Below are 16,103 nucleotides of genomic sequence, written 5' to 3' on the forward strand. Positions count from 1 at the left end.
GATTATATAGGAGGTAGCACACAGCATCAGCTTCCTTTAGAGTGGCTCCAGTTTAATCACTTCAAATCTCAGATTTTCCCTTTCAATTTCCCTTTAGGAGCTTTAAGTTATAAACACCATATTTTCCACACAGACAGCTTCATTTAAATAAACTGGTATGTGCTTGTTCCACTGCATCCGTTATGCTACTATGTGATGCTTGAACTGACTGAAATATTTGAACTAAAGACAATATGTCATGGCTGACCATTTAGTTTCACTTCATTTACCCAGCCTGGCATTGTGGCCGAATTATGTTTGGGGGGGTTCTTTTGCTCTAAGTTTTTTATTTTTCTTCCGCTTTTAATGGATAGAAAAGCTGAGATATGAAAGGGAAGAGAGAGGGGGAAGACATGCAGGAAACTGTCACAGGTCAGACTTGAACACTGGACCTTCTGCATCGAGTAATAAACCCCTATATATATATATATATATATATATATATATATATATATATATATATATATATATATATATATATGTATATATATATGTGTGTGTGTGTGCGTCCACTCTACCAACTGAGCTAACCCGTCCACGAGTAAGCAAACTTACACAGACCATCCTCACCTAAAAAAACAGCAGTATATGTCATCTGTGCAAGCAGCTTATTAAGACAAATATTTAGGTTTATTGTTAGGCGGCGCCCCCTAGTGGCTGTAGTCATTATGACGAGAGCAAAGGAGAAATTCAGGTGAAGTAGTTAAAGAGCGACAAAGTCTGCGAAGTGAGGAGGTCTGAGTGGATGGATAGGTCAAACAAACAGGCTATCACCCAGAAGACCGCTGTTCATGTCCTGTGTCAAACCAAAAGTCAACGATGACTTAGTCTCATATTGCCAGACCTATCTGCATAGGGTGGTCCGGCTACAGCGCTTATTTATTCTAGGATAGGGGGGAAAAAAACGCTCTGCCTTGCTTGTATTTATTTAAACCAATCACAACCGTCCCGGGTGGCACTAATCAGCGCCCTTGAGAGCGAAAGTTGTGTCATCTTTCTATTGAAAAGAGCTGGGGCCAGCCCGCAGCCTTGCCTGACTCCAGTCTGAATGGTGAACGGTTCAGAGTTCAACGGCTCAACTTATTTTATTTGACGTACAACAGATACGGTTCAGGCACGATACATTTTAACAATTCAGTGCAAATCGATGAGATATGATTCAATCTGATAGATACAGTTAATATTTGTTTTATGTAAACACATTCATGTTCCATTATAAATTAAAAGAAGACAATTCTATAAAAGGAGCGTTCCCTAACTTCAAATAAATATTTTGTAAAAGGGACCAGGGAATAGCAAACTTAGGACATGCTAGATTAATAGTATAATTTATATAGCTAGCCACGTCAGAAACACTCTACAGAAACTGCTCTTCTTAGAGTGTCCAATGATTTAATGATGTCTTCTGATGCGGGTAAATGTTCTGTTTTGGTGCTGCTGGACCTTAGCGCAGCTTTCGATACTGTGGATCACGCCATCTTGCTTGAAAGACTTAAGCACTGAGTTGGTATCTCTGGGAGCGCCCTGGACTGGTTCTCCTCTTATCTTTCAGATAGAAGCTATTCTGTGTCACTGGGTTATTTCTCTGAAACTGCTGCCCTTTCTTGTGGGGTGCCACAGGGCTCTGTGTTAGGTCCGATTTTATTTACATTTTATATGCTTCCCATAGGCCACATAATTAGGCAATTTGGAGATATATGTTATCATTTCTATGCTGATGACATCCAGCTGTATGTTTCTTTTAATCCGGAAGAGACTAACAAAGTGTCAGTATTGCTCAAATGTTTGTCTTCTATTAAGGATTGGATGCCGAACAATTTCTTGTAGCTTAATGAAGATGAGACCGAAGTCCTTATTGTTGCTCCGGATACTACAGCCTCCAAGGTTGTTCAGCTTTTGGGGTCCCTTTCTTCAGCGGTACAGTCTAAACTCCAAAATCTTGGTGTTATATTTGATTAGAATATGTTTCTTGACCAACATATCAAATTACTAACCCGCACTTGTTTCTTTCAACTGAGAAACATTGCTAAACTTAGAGCCGTGGTTTCGCAATGTGAACTTGAGATGATCATTCATGGTTTTATTTCATCCCGGCTTGATTACTGCAACTCCATTTTCACCTGTCTCAGCAAGGCATCCCAGGACCATCTACAACTGGTCCAGAACTCTGCTGCAAGGCTGTTGACCAGGTCCAGCAGAATGTTGCACATCACTCTTGTTTTATCCATGTTACATTGGCTTCAGATCAAGTTCAGGATCCAATTTAAAGTTCTTGTTCTTACATATAAAGCATTGCATGGTCAGGCGCCTGTTTATATGTCTGACTTGCTCCATCCATACACTACTAACAGGTCACTCAGGTCTTCTAACCAGGGACTACTGGTGGTCCCACACACTCGTTTGAAAACTAAAGGTGACTGTTCCTTTGAAGTGGTAGCACTGACTCTGTGGAACACCCTTCCTATTACCTTACGTTCTGCAGTCTCGGTTGACGCTTTTGGAAAGCAGCTGAAGACACACTTGTTTCAACTCGCTTTTGTCTCATGTTTGTAATTTGGGGTTTTTAGTCTTTTAATCTTCATTGGTATTGTATTTGTTTTTGCTTGTTTATTTTCTGTTTTGGATCCTACTGTATTTTAACAAATGTCTTTTGTGTGAAGCACTTTGTGACTCTGTCTGTAAAAGGTGCTATATCAAATACAAATTATTATTATTATTATTATTATTATATTATAACCAAATAACATCCAATAACGTTCTTTGATAACAGAGTAAGGTGTTTTACTATAGGAATCCCCTCTGCCTGACCAACTATGGAAACTCCAATGACACCACATCTGTCAATGACAGACAGGTCGCAGTGTGCCCCCCTCATTTAATCACAGTCGACCAGCTCCTTCAAAATCATTCTAGACCACGGTTTATTTCCGTGTCTTTGCAAGGAGGGAAGTGTTGGTCGTCATTCAGGGTTTCACTCTGGAAGATATAGACCACTCCTGGATTGCATGAATCTCCCGAAGCCATGAATCACATTGAGCCGAGCAGAGTGTCACCCTGACCCCGGCTCCTCCAGCACAGCTAGTGCCAAGGACGGTTCAGAAACATTGTCTCTGTGCCTGAATGCGAGAATGCAAGCTTTATTTGTCTTTATGAACGACTGTTCAAGGAGCTCCTCGAAGAGTGGAGGCATGCTTGGGGACTCATCGTACATCACGTCCGCCCAGCTAGGTGCAGCTTGCGGCTGATGGGTGCCGTTTGAGGCTTTTGGGGTGGTTCCCAACAGACATGGGTCTTGACTGTTGGCCACTGCCACTCTTAGTCTCCTTTCCAGCATCTTTTCTGGTATTGACGCACAGTGGATGCATGACTGAGGGTCAGCTGGCGCTGCCTGAGCAGGTTTAGCGCCTATGCACATCAGATGAGGGTCGCTGCCCAAGATGGATGCTCCACATGACGCGGGGCACAGGCGGGATACAGCCTCACTAGCCTTCGGTTCCATCCCTTTGGCGAGGGGTCGCTGCCGAGGACACGGTGACTGGATGGAAGAAAACTGAGTAAATGTACAACCGTAGCAGGAGCGTCCTAACACATTAGCCTGTCGGCAAGTTGTGTTACCACACAGGGTTTAGCCTGAGCTAACCGTGTACCGAAAGAGTTTGCCCACCGTAACACGTTAGCTCACTCCAGGTACTCGGCATGGCTAACAAACAAATGCTAACGGAACCCAGGAAGGCTCGCCACAACGCCAGAGGGTAAAAAGTTATACAGCTAATGTTACCGATAAACAATACCGACTAGCCAAAAGATCAGCTCGCCCTGAAGCGGACACTGCTCCAAAACTGTGTAACAACAAAGTAAAACTACTTGTCAAGTACTTACTCAGCAAATCCAGACGGGAACGTACGTAGTCCTTAACAGTTCGTCTGTGAACTGTTTAGCAACTAACCAACCAAGCTAGCCTTGAAGAGCTGAGGGAGCTTAGTATACAGTAGTTTCTTCATGAAAGAAAAGCAAGAATGATTTTTAAGGAGCTGGTAGACTGTGATTATATAATTCAATTCAATTTTATTTATAGTATCAAATCATAACAAGTTATCGCAAGACACTTTACCGATAAAGTAGGTCTAGACCACACTCTATAATTTACAAAGACCAAACAATTCCAGTAATTCCCCCAAGAGCAAGCATTTAGTGCGATAGTGGTGAGGAAAACTTCCTTTTAGGGAGAACTAACAGACACAGGCTCTTGGTAGGTGGTGTCTGACGGTGCCAGTTGGCGGTGTGATGAACAGTGGCAATAATAGTCACAATAAAGATAATGGAACGATGATTAGAAATAGTTGTAGTAGTTCATGGCATAGCAGGGCACATATAAGGGGGTGTGCCCATAGCACAGTTAGAATTTTCTGTCACATGGACAATAATACTGTTGTGAACGTTAGCATGTGGCTAGCGTATTTTTATGCTAATGGGGTACATTCTAACTGAACATCTTAGAACATAAAAGTCAATGTGAACTTCACACACCCAAATACACACACACATACACACATAAACACACACACACACACACACACACACACACACACACACACACATATATATATACCAATCACGTTTTTTCTTCAAACAGAAAGGCACTGATCACTGCCACCCTGAATATCAATGACCACACACCCATGTCTTTCAACGGCATTGCAAACACCACAACAGCTTAGTTGAATTGATAGCAAAGCTTCAGTCAACTGATTCGTAACGTTAGTACCAGGCCATCGGCCGAATCGTGGTCCCTTTAGATCGATACAGGGGTCATGTATCGATGTACTATATACATAAAAAGGATTTTCCAAATCTTATTTTCTGGAGGATCACGCTGCTTGGGGTGTTCTGCACTGCCCAGTGTTTGTGACTAATTGCGTCCTTTTAGCCAGTGAGTGTATTGATATGATTCCGTTGTCTATTCTGCCACAGAGAACAATCCCCCTGAGCGCACAAAGTCTCATTTGGAATGGTTATTGTTCAAGAGACCAAGACAGGATAACACAGGGAATCCCTCCCTCCTCTCTGTTAGTGTGGACACAAAAACACACTGATACCTTATTCCGTTGCCAACTGTTTGTGAATGAGAAAAGCTGTGTTAACATCTTGCAATGAGTGATTCATGACACTGCAGTCAGAGATTAACATTGCATGAAAAAACAACCCTGTCGGCAGACAACAACATCAATATTGAATGATTCCGTAGCACCCTGGATTACGCTGAAATACGATGTTTGTTTCTATGTCCAAAATGATCACTATCTTCTGTCTTTGCAAGATAACTGCAGTATGGTTGAAGTTAGGGAAAGATCATGATTACAGTTAATAAGAAGACAGACATTAAGTGGCAGTTTGTGACAGGACATGAATTCCAGTGTCCTGCATGGAAGTCAGATGCGCTACATGTCCATCCACCTCCCTGACATTTACACCCTCACTTTTTACCTCACTACATCCTGCACTGGCAACAAATGTTGGCATTGGACGGTGCAGAATCGTCCAATATGCACGAAATTCCATGTTCACTTTGAAAACAGTGAAGGAAAATGCACAGGAGAACAGGAAAGTTTTTAGTCTGCTTTCAAGCAATGTTGAAAACATCTCACAGTCTGGAAATGTATTCCAGGTGGGACAACAAAATTGAAAAGCTTCTTCACCAACAAACACAAACACACACACGCACACACACACACACTGATGGCAGCAAGCTTCCATGCAGGGTGCTGGCCTGACCATTGACAGCAATTTCGATAAGTAGATGATCTGCTCTACCTCCTGAGCCACAGCCACCCCATGCCTGAAACAATAAGCCTTTTACTCTGGCTATATTCTTCAAATGATAAAAGGCAGCGTTTGTGATGTTGGTGAGATGGTTCTGGGATTTTAGGGCTTAATCAAAGATGACAACCACATTTCTGTCCTGTGTAGTACTTTTCGGAGAGAAAGAGGCCAAATGGGAACCTTTTTCCTGCCACAGAGGCTAAGCATCAATTACAAGGATTTCTGTCGTGTCACTAAAAGTTGTCGGACATCCAGGTGCTTACGCAAACTTTAGAAACAGCTTTACTAAATGTAAGTGGTGGTGTAATTGGTAGGAAAAACATTAAATCACTGCCCTAATGAGTTATTCAAAGTGAACACACCAATGGCCTCGCATTTAATAAAACTTTTCTTAAATTAAGCAGATAAGTGTTTTTGATGCACACAGTGGTGGAGAGGGAGGGTTTGCTCTTAGTCAAGTCAAAGCAACATCATCCAGCAACTTACTGTTGTGGCCAATCAAATACTGCACTGAAATTAACAATCCACTTCCTGGCTCATATTTCATTGTCTAACCTGTACTTAAAGCAACATGCACACAACAATCCATCCTAACACAGGCACACACAGGCCCACTATGACACACAGATACCAGGTAAATAAATATACAGTATGAACCTTAAACTAAGTGACATATAGTTTGTACATCTTTTCACACCTAACTGGCTCCAACTTGTGCATTGTAAATGCAATGTACAAAATAGGAAAGGAAGATTTTTGTGTTAAATCTGATGCATATTTTAGTGTTATGTTCAAATTGGAAAGGGCTGAATCTCGCCTGTGTTCATGTATAAGATGTCCAAATGTAGAAAGAATATGGCACAACCAAAAAGAGATGACGCACAAGGCAACCATATGGTGAGGAACATGCATTTATTACATATAACATATACATATAACACAATATATTGTGCAATGCCTGGTACCTTGATCAAATGAGAAAGAAAGACAAAGGGATCCCTGTTGGAGCGCGTGCTTGTTTGGAAAGGGCCGATGATTGGTTCCCAGTATTATTATTTTTATTGTTGTTTATTATTATTATTGTTTAAACAAACAACATGTGTCAAAAAAACAGTTATGAAATGCTTGGTTCCCAGTATTGCTGCTTGCAGCATTGGCGTGCCTGTGCGAAGCGTTCTCTAGAACCACTCATCTACTGTTAAATAGTAAATGTACTGTATTTATATAGCACCTTTCTACCTTACACTTTACAGAGCACTTTACAATTTGCCTCTCATTCACCCATTCACATACACACATTGTGGCGGAGCTGCCAAGCCATGCGCTGGCCCACTACATGACGCACCTTAGGCTCGCTGCTGCTCCTCAGTCAGAAGAGACAGAGAGAAGTGAGTGTGGGAGCCGCAAGAAAGAAAGACCTTGCAGTCGCAGAACAATACTGGCGTCTCTCTTCCACAGAAAGTTGCTAGATTTGTCATTAGTCACTTTTATGAACTCCTGCTGCTGTACAGAGGCCTGTGGGCAGGGGCGGACTGGGACAGAAATTCAGCCCTGGCACTGTAGCCACACCAGCCCACATTACCACGCCCATGCAGCCCCACCCATGGACACGTGCATTCACTAATTACATTTGTGTACAGATGGTGAAATAATATAAGCAGTACCTTATGTAACAGATGTTTAAACATTTAATGTAACTGGCAAACAATGCTTACTACTTTTTAAAGAGCACCCGTTTATAACAAATGTACACATACTGTCTGTTTATGCCGTTTGTATGCTGTTACTGCCATTCTCTACAGTATGTTGTTCTTTGTTGTCACTGTCTGTCTGTTCGATTGTCCGTATTTCTCTCTGTTGACACTGTACATAATATCTGTCTGCTTCTCCATCTTTTCATCTGTTTTAACTCTCTAACTCTGCAATTTAAATGTTTTTTATGGCTGTCTGTGATTATACTTTAGGGTTTTTCCTTGCTCAGAATTGGTCTTTGGGGGAACACAAGGGAAAAAGACTTCAATTCCTGCATTCTAATACATTTTTAGGCACCAATTTATGGTAAAAATGTTAATATTTATTGCAAGGAAATCACAAAATTCTGGTGGCAGGTAACAATTCAAAATACAAAATATGATGGAATATTATTATATTAAGTAGTCCAGTAAGGGGGCTTTCACATCCAGGACGTGGGCCGGATACGACAACACTTGACCCCAAAGTCCAGTCGTTTAATTAGCATGAACAGGGCTTTATGGTAATTTTGTTCCCCCAAGGAGCATGCTTTGCTCCCAAGTTAAAAAAAGTAGGATTGACTTAGGCTACTTAATCAGTGATGTTGAATATAGCCTACAGTGTAACGGACCACCACAGTTCATACATACATGTGAACCGCGGATTAATTGCAGAGTTTAACCTACATAGTGTAAAACTAAACACTACATGAATGGGGCACAGCAGAAAGACAGAGCAGAACGATGCTTCTTGTTCAGGGTTTTCATGTATACTCCTATAGGCCTACATTTACCATCAGGCGTTAAAACCAACTGTACCCAATTAGACTACTATTTAAAGCGTAACTCTCGCCAAAATGCAACCTAGGGTCTTTTTGCGAATGTACCCGAGTCAAACTTTCGTTTAAAAGCATATTTAGGACGGAAGCGCCACTTTTAAGATGTACCGTATTTTCGTTTCTCGGTCAAATGGCCTTTTGAATGGGAGTAATAGGGGCACTTTTATGCTAGCTTCAAAATAGCTATTTTTAAAACACTAAGAAGGCTCGACACAACATGAAACTTTGCTCCAAGTATCACCAGGGGCTCTACACATGAACTCGAGCATTGAGAACATTGTTTGTGTACCCAGAGTTTACTAAAAAGAAAGGTCAAAACGAGTCGATATCAAAACAAGTAACCACAGATTTAGTATATCCCTTGTGATGATTGTCTTTAGATGTGAGATGGTGTCAGACTTTAGTCTTTTTAAAGTGTTCTAGTGTATGTTGTCATGTAACATGTTCACATGCTGGATCTAGTTAACGGCGTAAGGTTATTCGGATAGTGATGAGGCTGCCACAAGGGGGCATGCGTGATACACATTGCTTAAAGCGTAACTCTCACCAAAATGCAACCTAGGGTCTTTTTGTGAATATACTAGGGGTGGTACGGTTCATGAAAAAACATCCGAACCGCTTGGTCCGCTTGTCTCGGTTCGGAGCGTGTGTGCCGCACGGTTCGACGCATGTGCAATGTAGGCTCGTGCCCGTCAGGTGCCCGTATGTGACCTCAGATAGTGTGTTTCCCTTTCGTGCGAAAGAAGAGGTATGGACAAGTTACCAACAAAACGTACAGCTAAAGACCGTGCAAAACATTTCAAAACGGAGATGAGACGTATACAGGAGGACCTGACAGCTACGCTCGTTCGTGTGTCCCAGCCCAGGCCAGGATAGGAAATTAACTAACAATGTAAACTGTTTTTATGTTTAACCTATTCTGACTTATTCAAAAGACGGAGCTTTAAGAGTTCCTCTCTTTTTCTTTTAAAGGATACATTTATGTAAGAGCTACACTGAAGTTAGCAGTTTGATAAATGCAAGTTATTTCAATTGATATTCTGTAAAATTTCAATCTTCATGTGCTAAAAAGGCACATAAGTTCCTGTAGATGGCAATACACATTCTCCTTTTTTTGCCAAATAAATGAAAAGCATGTTGAAATCATCAATGTCTTCCCTCTTGCTGTATCAAAATCTCACCTAGCTTTCCTCAGAGATGGTCCCAATAATGTGCTTAAAGTCAAGTCAAATTCAGTTTGCGCATGATTACATGATATAACTATATAATTATGTAATACTGTATCCTACATTGTGGATAATTAAGCTATATATCATATGCTGAAGTATATTCCTGGAGTGTTAAAGATTAAAAGAAAAAATAACAAGAACCGTACAGAACCGAAAACCGTGACCCTAAAACCGTGATACGAACTGAACTGTGGGTTTTGTGAACCGTACCACCCCTAGAATATACCCGAGTCAAACTTTAGTTTAAAAGCATAATTAGGATGGAAATGCCACTTTTAAGATTTACCGTATTCTCGTTTTCGGTCAAATGGCCTTTTGAATGGGAGTGCTAGGGTCACTACTATGATTGCATCAAAATCGCTAAGAAGGCTCGACACAACATGAAACTTTGCTCGAAGTATCACCAGGGGCTCTACACATGAACTTGATTGAGGACATTGTGTACACAGAGTTTACTAAAAAGAAAGGTTTTGAACGACTCACTTTAGAGGTTGTTGTTTACGCTATCCGCCATCTTCTCAGTCAAAAAGTGTCGATCTCCGAATGTGAATGAACGGACTCCATAGGAGGAAATGTCATTCTTATATGAGGCTCCTTTTTCAACTACAAGGTCAATATTGTTTTTCACTAACGACAAAACAACAAATTATCCGTGCATTTATATGGAACTAAGCTTTAGGAGCTTTTCCATCTTTACTCTCTCAGTAAATGAACTGACTATAGTGGAACAGGTTGCCAGCTGTCCGATGGACACTTTCTAGGTGAAGTCAAAACGTACACCTACATCTCAGACAACAACACTACACCTTGGACAGTGAAACTGAAAGTTTGCGAGACACTTCTCTCCTTCAAGATCGACACTGGTGCAGATACCACTGTGATATCAAAAGAAACATATCACCAGCTCAGACACCTGCCCCAGCTAGCAAAGAACGACAGAGACTTTGACAGCCTTGGAGGTAAACTGAACTGTTTGGGACAATTTGTCGCCTTAACAAAGTACAAAGGCCAGTTCTACAAGTGTAAGGTCCATGTGATTGAAATGGCCAACGGCAGCAACCTGTTGGGTTGAAATGTGGCGGTGGCAATGGGACTGGTAAAAAGAGTAGATGAAGTCCAGGAGAGCCAAAGCACGTTTGGTAAGGATTTGGGACTTTTAAAATAAAGCCAGTAAAAATATGTTTAAGAGATGATGCAAATCCGTATGCAGTTAACACGGCAAGGAGAGTGTCTGCCCCTCTGGTTCCTAAAGTCAAGGCTGAACTGGAGAGGATGGTGAAATGCAGCGTCACCGAGGAAATCACAGAGCCGATGGAGTGGTGCGCTCCTATGGTTCCTGTCCCAAGAAAGACTGAAGATGTGAGAATCTGTGTTGACCTCAAACCAAAGCAGTCAAGTTCTCCCTGCTCGATGCTGAAAGCGGCTTTTGGCAGATCCTGCTGTGCTTTATGGCGAACACATCGTCATCACGCACAGCATGAGAAGAGACATACTGCACCCTCTGCACGATGGGCACCAGGGCATCACTAAATGTCGTGAGAGGGCGCACATGAGCGTGTGGTGGCCTGGGCTGGAGAGCGAGATCCAGGACCTGGTAACAACATGCCCAGAATGTATGGCGGTCAGACCAACACAGAGGAAGGAACCTCTGATAATGACACCACTACCACAAAGGCACTGGCAAAAGATTGGAGCGGACATCTGTGAGTTCGCCAAGCAGACTTGTCGTTGATTATTGATTATTTCTCTCGCTATCTCGAAATAGCCCATCTAACTGACATGACGAGTGAGACCACGGCTTAAAAACATATTTGCCAGGTGGGGGGGTCACGCTACACACAGACAACGGAGGACAGTTTTCAAGTAAGGACACTCACTTTTCTGTGACTTATGACTTTAAACACATTACCTCCAGCCCCCACTATCCTCAGTCCAACTGAGAGGGTGGTTCAAATGGCGAAAAGGATTCTCCGGCAGGCTGACCCGTTCCTGGTTCTCATGAGCTACAGAGCTACTCCGCTGCATGCCACGGGTTGCAGTCCTACCCAGCTCATGATGGGCTGACAGATCAAAACAACAGTGCCCACAGTCAACACCATACTGTCTCCAAAATGGCCTGACCTCACAAAAGTGCGTTAAGCTGATGCCAAGGCCAAAGGAAGCTACAGGCGTGCCTACAACAAACTCCACGGCGTCAGACCACTTCCACCTCTCAATCCAGGGGACAGGGTGGCAGTCAAACTTGACAGTGAGTCAGGTTGGACAACAACAGGGACAGTCCAAATGCCACACCCAACTCTAAGGTCTTACCTGATCCAAACTGACCACGGGACACTGCGGAGGAACAGGCGACACTCACGCCCAGCTTTCCTACCAACACAAGAGCCAGCCACCTTCCCGGTCCTCACCTCCACCTTCACCTGTTAGACAGAGTGGCCCTCATTTATCAACCTAACGTAGAAACCAGCGCAGATATGAGCGCAGAAATCATCTTACGACAGGCTTCACGTGTGATTCATGAAACGTTCGTATCACACCAATCAGAGCGTAAGGATGGTCGTACATTGATAAATGCAGCAGCTGGAAACGCTCGTAATTTAAATTTCACGCCCCAATATATTCTCTACGTTTTGAGGCCTCGCTCCTACAATTTACGACATGGCGAGACATAATCCGGCTGAGAAGCGGCACTTTTCAGAGGTGGAGATTGAAACCCTGATATCTCAGGTTCATTTGCACTAACGTGTGTACTATTTGGCAGCCTGAAAACTGGTATTTAAGGCTGTAGAAAGAATGCTGTATGGAAAGAGATCACTAATGCAGTCAACAGTGTTGCCGTAGTAAATCGGACTCCAGCTGAAGTTTATTTAATTTAAATACATCCTTGACATATGTATGCTATAGTGCTAATAGTAATTTACAGGCTTATATTGCAATGTCTTAGGCCTACATATTGTACCTATATTTAAATAAACACACAGTAGTCTTTTATTTCATGAAGTTTTTTCATGAGTCAGAGCCAGGCAACCGTGAGCTGTGAGGGAGAGCGCGTGTCCTCCGACCCCCATGCTGGACCACCATCCCCGTCCCTGTCTCCTGACAGCAGAGGGGCTGGAAAAACAAGCTGAAATATGTCGGTCAATGGCAGAAATAAATTGTTCACTTGTGGCCATTAACGACACTTTAAAAGAGAAATGAAAACTAAAAAAAAACTGATTATATGCTGCACCGCAAGTCCACACTGACTCGAAAACTTGCGTAAAGGGTTTAAACTTGACATGAGATTTTAGAGAGACTGAAAGACTAACACATAGCTTGCCTATTGGAGCAGAATAATCTCCAGCAGTTATGGAGGTGCATGAGCAGTCTACCTCATATCCTCAGGTTACCCCATCTTATTAAGTATTGGTCAAGAGAGAAAAAAAGGGAAGAAATGTGGAAGAATGTATGCATAAATGTGAAATGTGGAGAAACTAAAGGAAAAGAGACATGTTTATTGTTAACATTTAAAATGGACATGTTGACGTTCATTGTTTAAAACACTTGTTGATACTTTTTACAAAAGCATATGTGGTGTATATGGTGTATCATTTACAGAAACTAATACGACTTGTAGAAGGTGCCTCAAGAGTTATATCTAAACTGTATCATTTTCATAAGAAGGGATGTTGCACTCTATTGGCTCCAAACTGTTAATAATCCTACAAATCAAAAGGGGGGAGATGTCATTAACAAAATGCCGGATCTAGTTAACGGCGTAAGGTTACTCGGATAGTGATGAGGCTGCCACAAGGGGGCGTGATACACATTGCTTAAGGCAGTTGGAAAAATGTCCTAGGATGTAATGCTGTATGCTACGGCCCATACTGTTCAAATGTCAGGAGACAAATAAACGAGAAGCCTCTCGAGTTGTATGAACGTGTCACGGAGCATTCATTCCGCAAGTAGAAACTTGTACATATGGTAGGCATAACGCTGAGTGGAGGCTAACTTAGTTAGCATAGCTGCGGACATGTTGAGAAGGACTGGACTGTGTTAAGGCTAGAGATGCGGTCAGAACAAAACGCCGCAGATACCGCCGTGCTGCCAGAGTTGTGACTGTTTCCCCATTGAGATTTGTTTCCCCTACCTGAACCTGAGCCAAACCTTATGTCCTACCCTTAACAACGTAGGGATACTATCACTTTAACAGGAGGGAAACACTATTTGACGGGGAAACACACTTCAACACACCAGCGTGTCAGCGTCTCTGTGACTACAGCCGGATGTGTTGATGGAAGAAGAGAACACACAAAATCAGTACAAAGAGAGTGGGACCCACTTTAGACCAAGCGCTGCCGCTGTTGTGTTTATTTTCTGTCACCAGACAGTGCAGCATTAAAACAAGGTGGATTTAGCAAGCTAGCTAAGCTAACTATCCAGACGCTAATGAGTAAAACTGAACAACTCCATGTTTTATACACACTCTTGTTACAGCGTAGGAATGCACATTATTATTGCTAGATGAGTGGAAACTTTGTTTGGCTCATTTTCCGTTACCAGTGTTTCAGGAAAGCATGGTGGAATTATCAAGTTAAGATAGTTACCTAATTTAGCTAAAATGATGTGTCATGGCAACGAGTAGCCAATCACACATTGAATGGGGCATAACTTGAAGCTGAGGGCGTAACTTGAAGGGTCCTGCAGGCTGCAGAAGGACTCACTTGCTCCGTTGGGGGCATACAACACCAAACACCTAAATGTGCTTTGACAGACACGTAGAAGATATACCGTGACGATGCAGCACCACAACGATAAATCAGCACATACCCCTCTTTCTGTTGTAGTGATTGGAGTTATTAATTCTTCCAACCATTAGAGGCAGCAACGACTAGTGTTCCTACCTGTAAGCTGCACTTGTACTGTCTTGACTAGACAGTAGACTCTCTCTCTCTGTATGTGTTGTCGGTAGCGCTCGTCCTTACCTGGAATCAGAGCGGTTGAGCAGCAAGGGGCTAAGAGACGCCGCTACTGACTAACATTAGATCATAAAAAGTCCAGGGAATAGGCTGTATGTGCCTGCTATGACTAAGACAAAAGTAACGAGCAACGAGCCCATTTCAATTTCAGTAATTGTTATTGCGTTATTTAAATTGAAAAGTTAAGTAGTTACGTTTCTAGTTACTGCTGAAAGTAGTGGAATTACAGTAACGGGTTACCTTATAATGCATTACTCCCAACGCTGCCTGTAATATGCTACTTCAATACCCTTTAAGAACAAATATGTACTGGGACCACTACAGCAAATTGCAGTTGAACATTTTGTATACATGCATTTACATTGCTGACTATCTTTTGGCCACAATTTTGCACATTGACCAAACACACTCCAGCGATATACAGGTTTCAACCGAGTCTGGGTTCCCTACAGCAGGAATGTGGCAGGCAGGGTTCTGATATTCCATGAGTGTTGAAACAGATAAATATTGTTTTCTTCTTTCGTCTTGTCTCTTGCATCCAAGCACATCCAATTTCTTAAAAAGGTTCCCTTAATTAACGTTACAACCCATTAGTGTAATATTGTCAGCTTATTCAGAGAATCATGAGGGCAGCTGAAACAGTTCAGAGATCTGCACAATCTAATCATATAAAAAATACCCAAAAATAATCTTTAAAAAAAAAACTTTGTAGAAAGTGTTTGCTTGAGCCAGTTAAAGGCTAAGTATGCATGCACATGATCAGGATGGTACCACCTCTGCCTCCTTTTGAGCCAGGAAAACAGCCCAACACTGGTCCGGTTGATGTTTAGTTATGTTATGATATCCTCATGCCTAAATGTTACAGTAGTCCAGCAGGTCTTACCTGTGGGGAAAGTCCGTTGCTGACAGGGTTGACGTGGTTGGTAGGTGCTGCAGAGCTCATAAAGGAGTCAGGGTAACTGGAGAAGCCGTGGCGGTTGGAGGCCAGACCGTAGGCAGAGCTGCTGTCAGTGCTGGACAGACCGCTCTGGTGCATGGTGGATGGAGGTAACGGCTGGGGACGGTGAACTGTGCCACCACCGTCTGAAGGGCAAAACACAACAGCACAAAGCTGAGCACCTCCCTTCCTGTACCTTCCTTGTGTGCAATAACACATCTATTTCTTCAATTGCTCAAGCATGTGCTAAACAGGACTAAACCATGCTGTAAAAATAATCTGTGACCTCACAAATTGTTTGTAGACTGCAGTTTTGAAGCCAGGAGTTTTGGCCGTCACCATCTTGTTTTTTTGGAGCCAGAAATGATCATATTTAAACAAAATGGCGAAGCTAGTGAGGATGATGTGGCTAAGCCAGTGTTGTTTATTTCTTTTATGGTGCTGCACTAAGCTAAAGGCTAAAAGAGGGAAAGTTGCAGTTTTTCAACCCTTCTGAAGCGAGTCATTCAGTGGAGATTTACTGTGGGGTAAACACGGACCTCCGGGTACTG

General features: G+C 42.4%; 1 protein-coding gene across 2 annotated transcripts in view; it reads right to left on the minus strand.

Moving 5' to 3' along the window:
- LOC144520390 (paired box protein Pax-7-like) overlaps positions 1-16,103 on the minus strand; it is an 84,580-nt gene that overhangs the window by 23,944 nt on the left and 44,533 nt on the right. For both annotated transcript variants that reach the window (XM_078254075.1, XM_078254074.1), the window contains exon 7: positions 15,499-15,698. In XM_078254075.1, the coding sequence (XP_078110201.1) occupies positions 15,499-15,698 (200 nt within the window). The remainder of the gene's footprint in view (positions 1-15,498; positions 15,699-16,103) is intronic.

This window comes from Sander vitreus, chromosome 7 (genome assembly GCF_031162955.1).
Source record: "Sander vitreus isolate 19-12246 chromosome 7, sanVit1, whole genome shotgun sequence".
Lineage (NCBI taxonomy): Eukaryota > Metazoa > Chordata > Actinopteri > Perciformes > Percidae > Sander > Sander vitreus.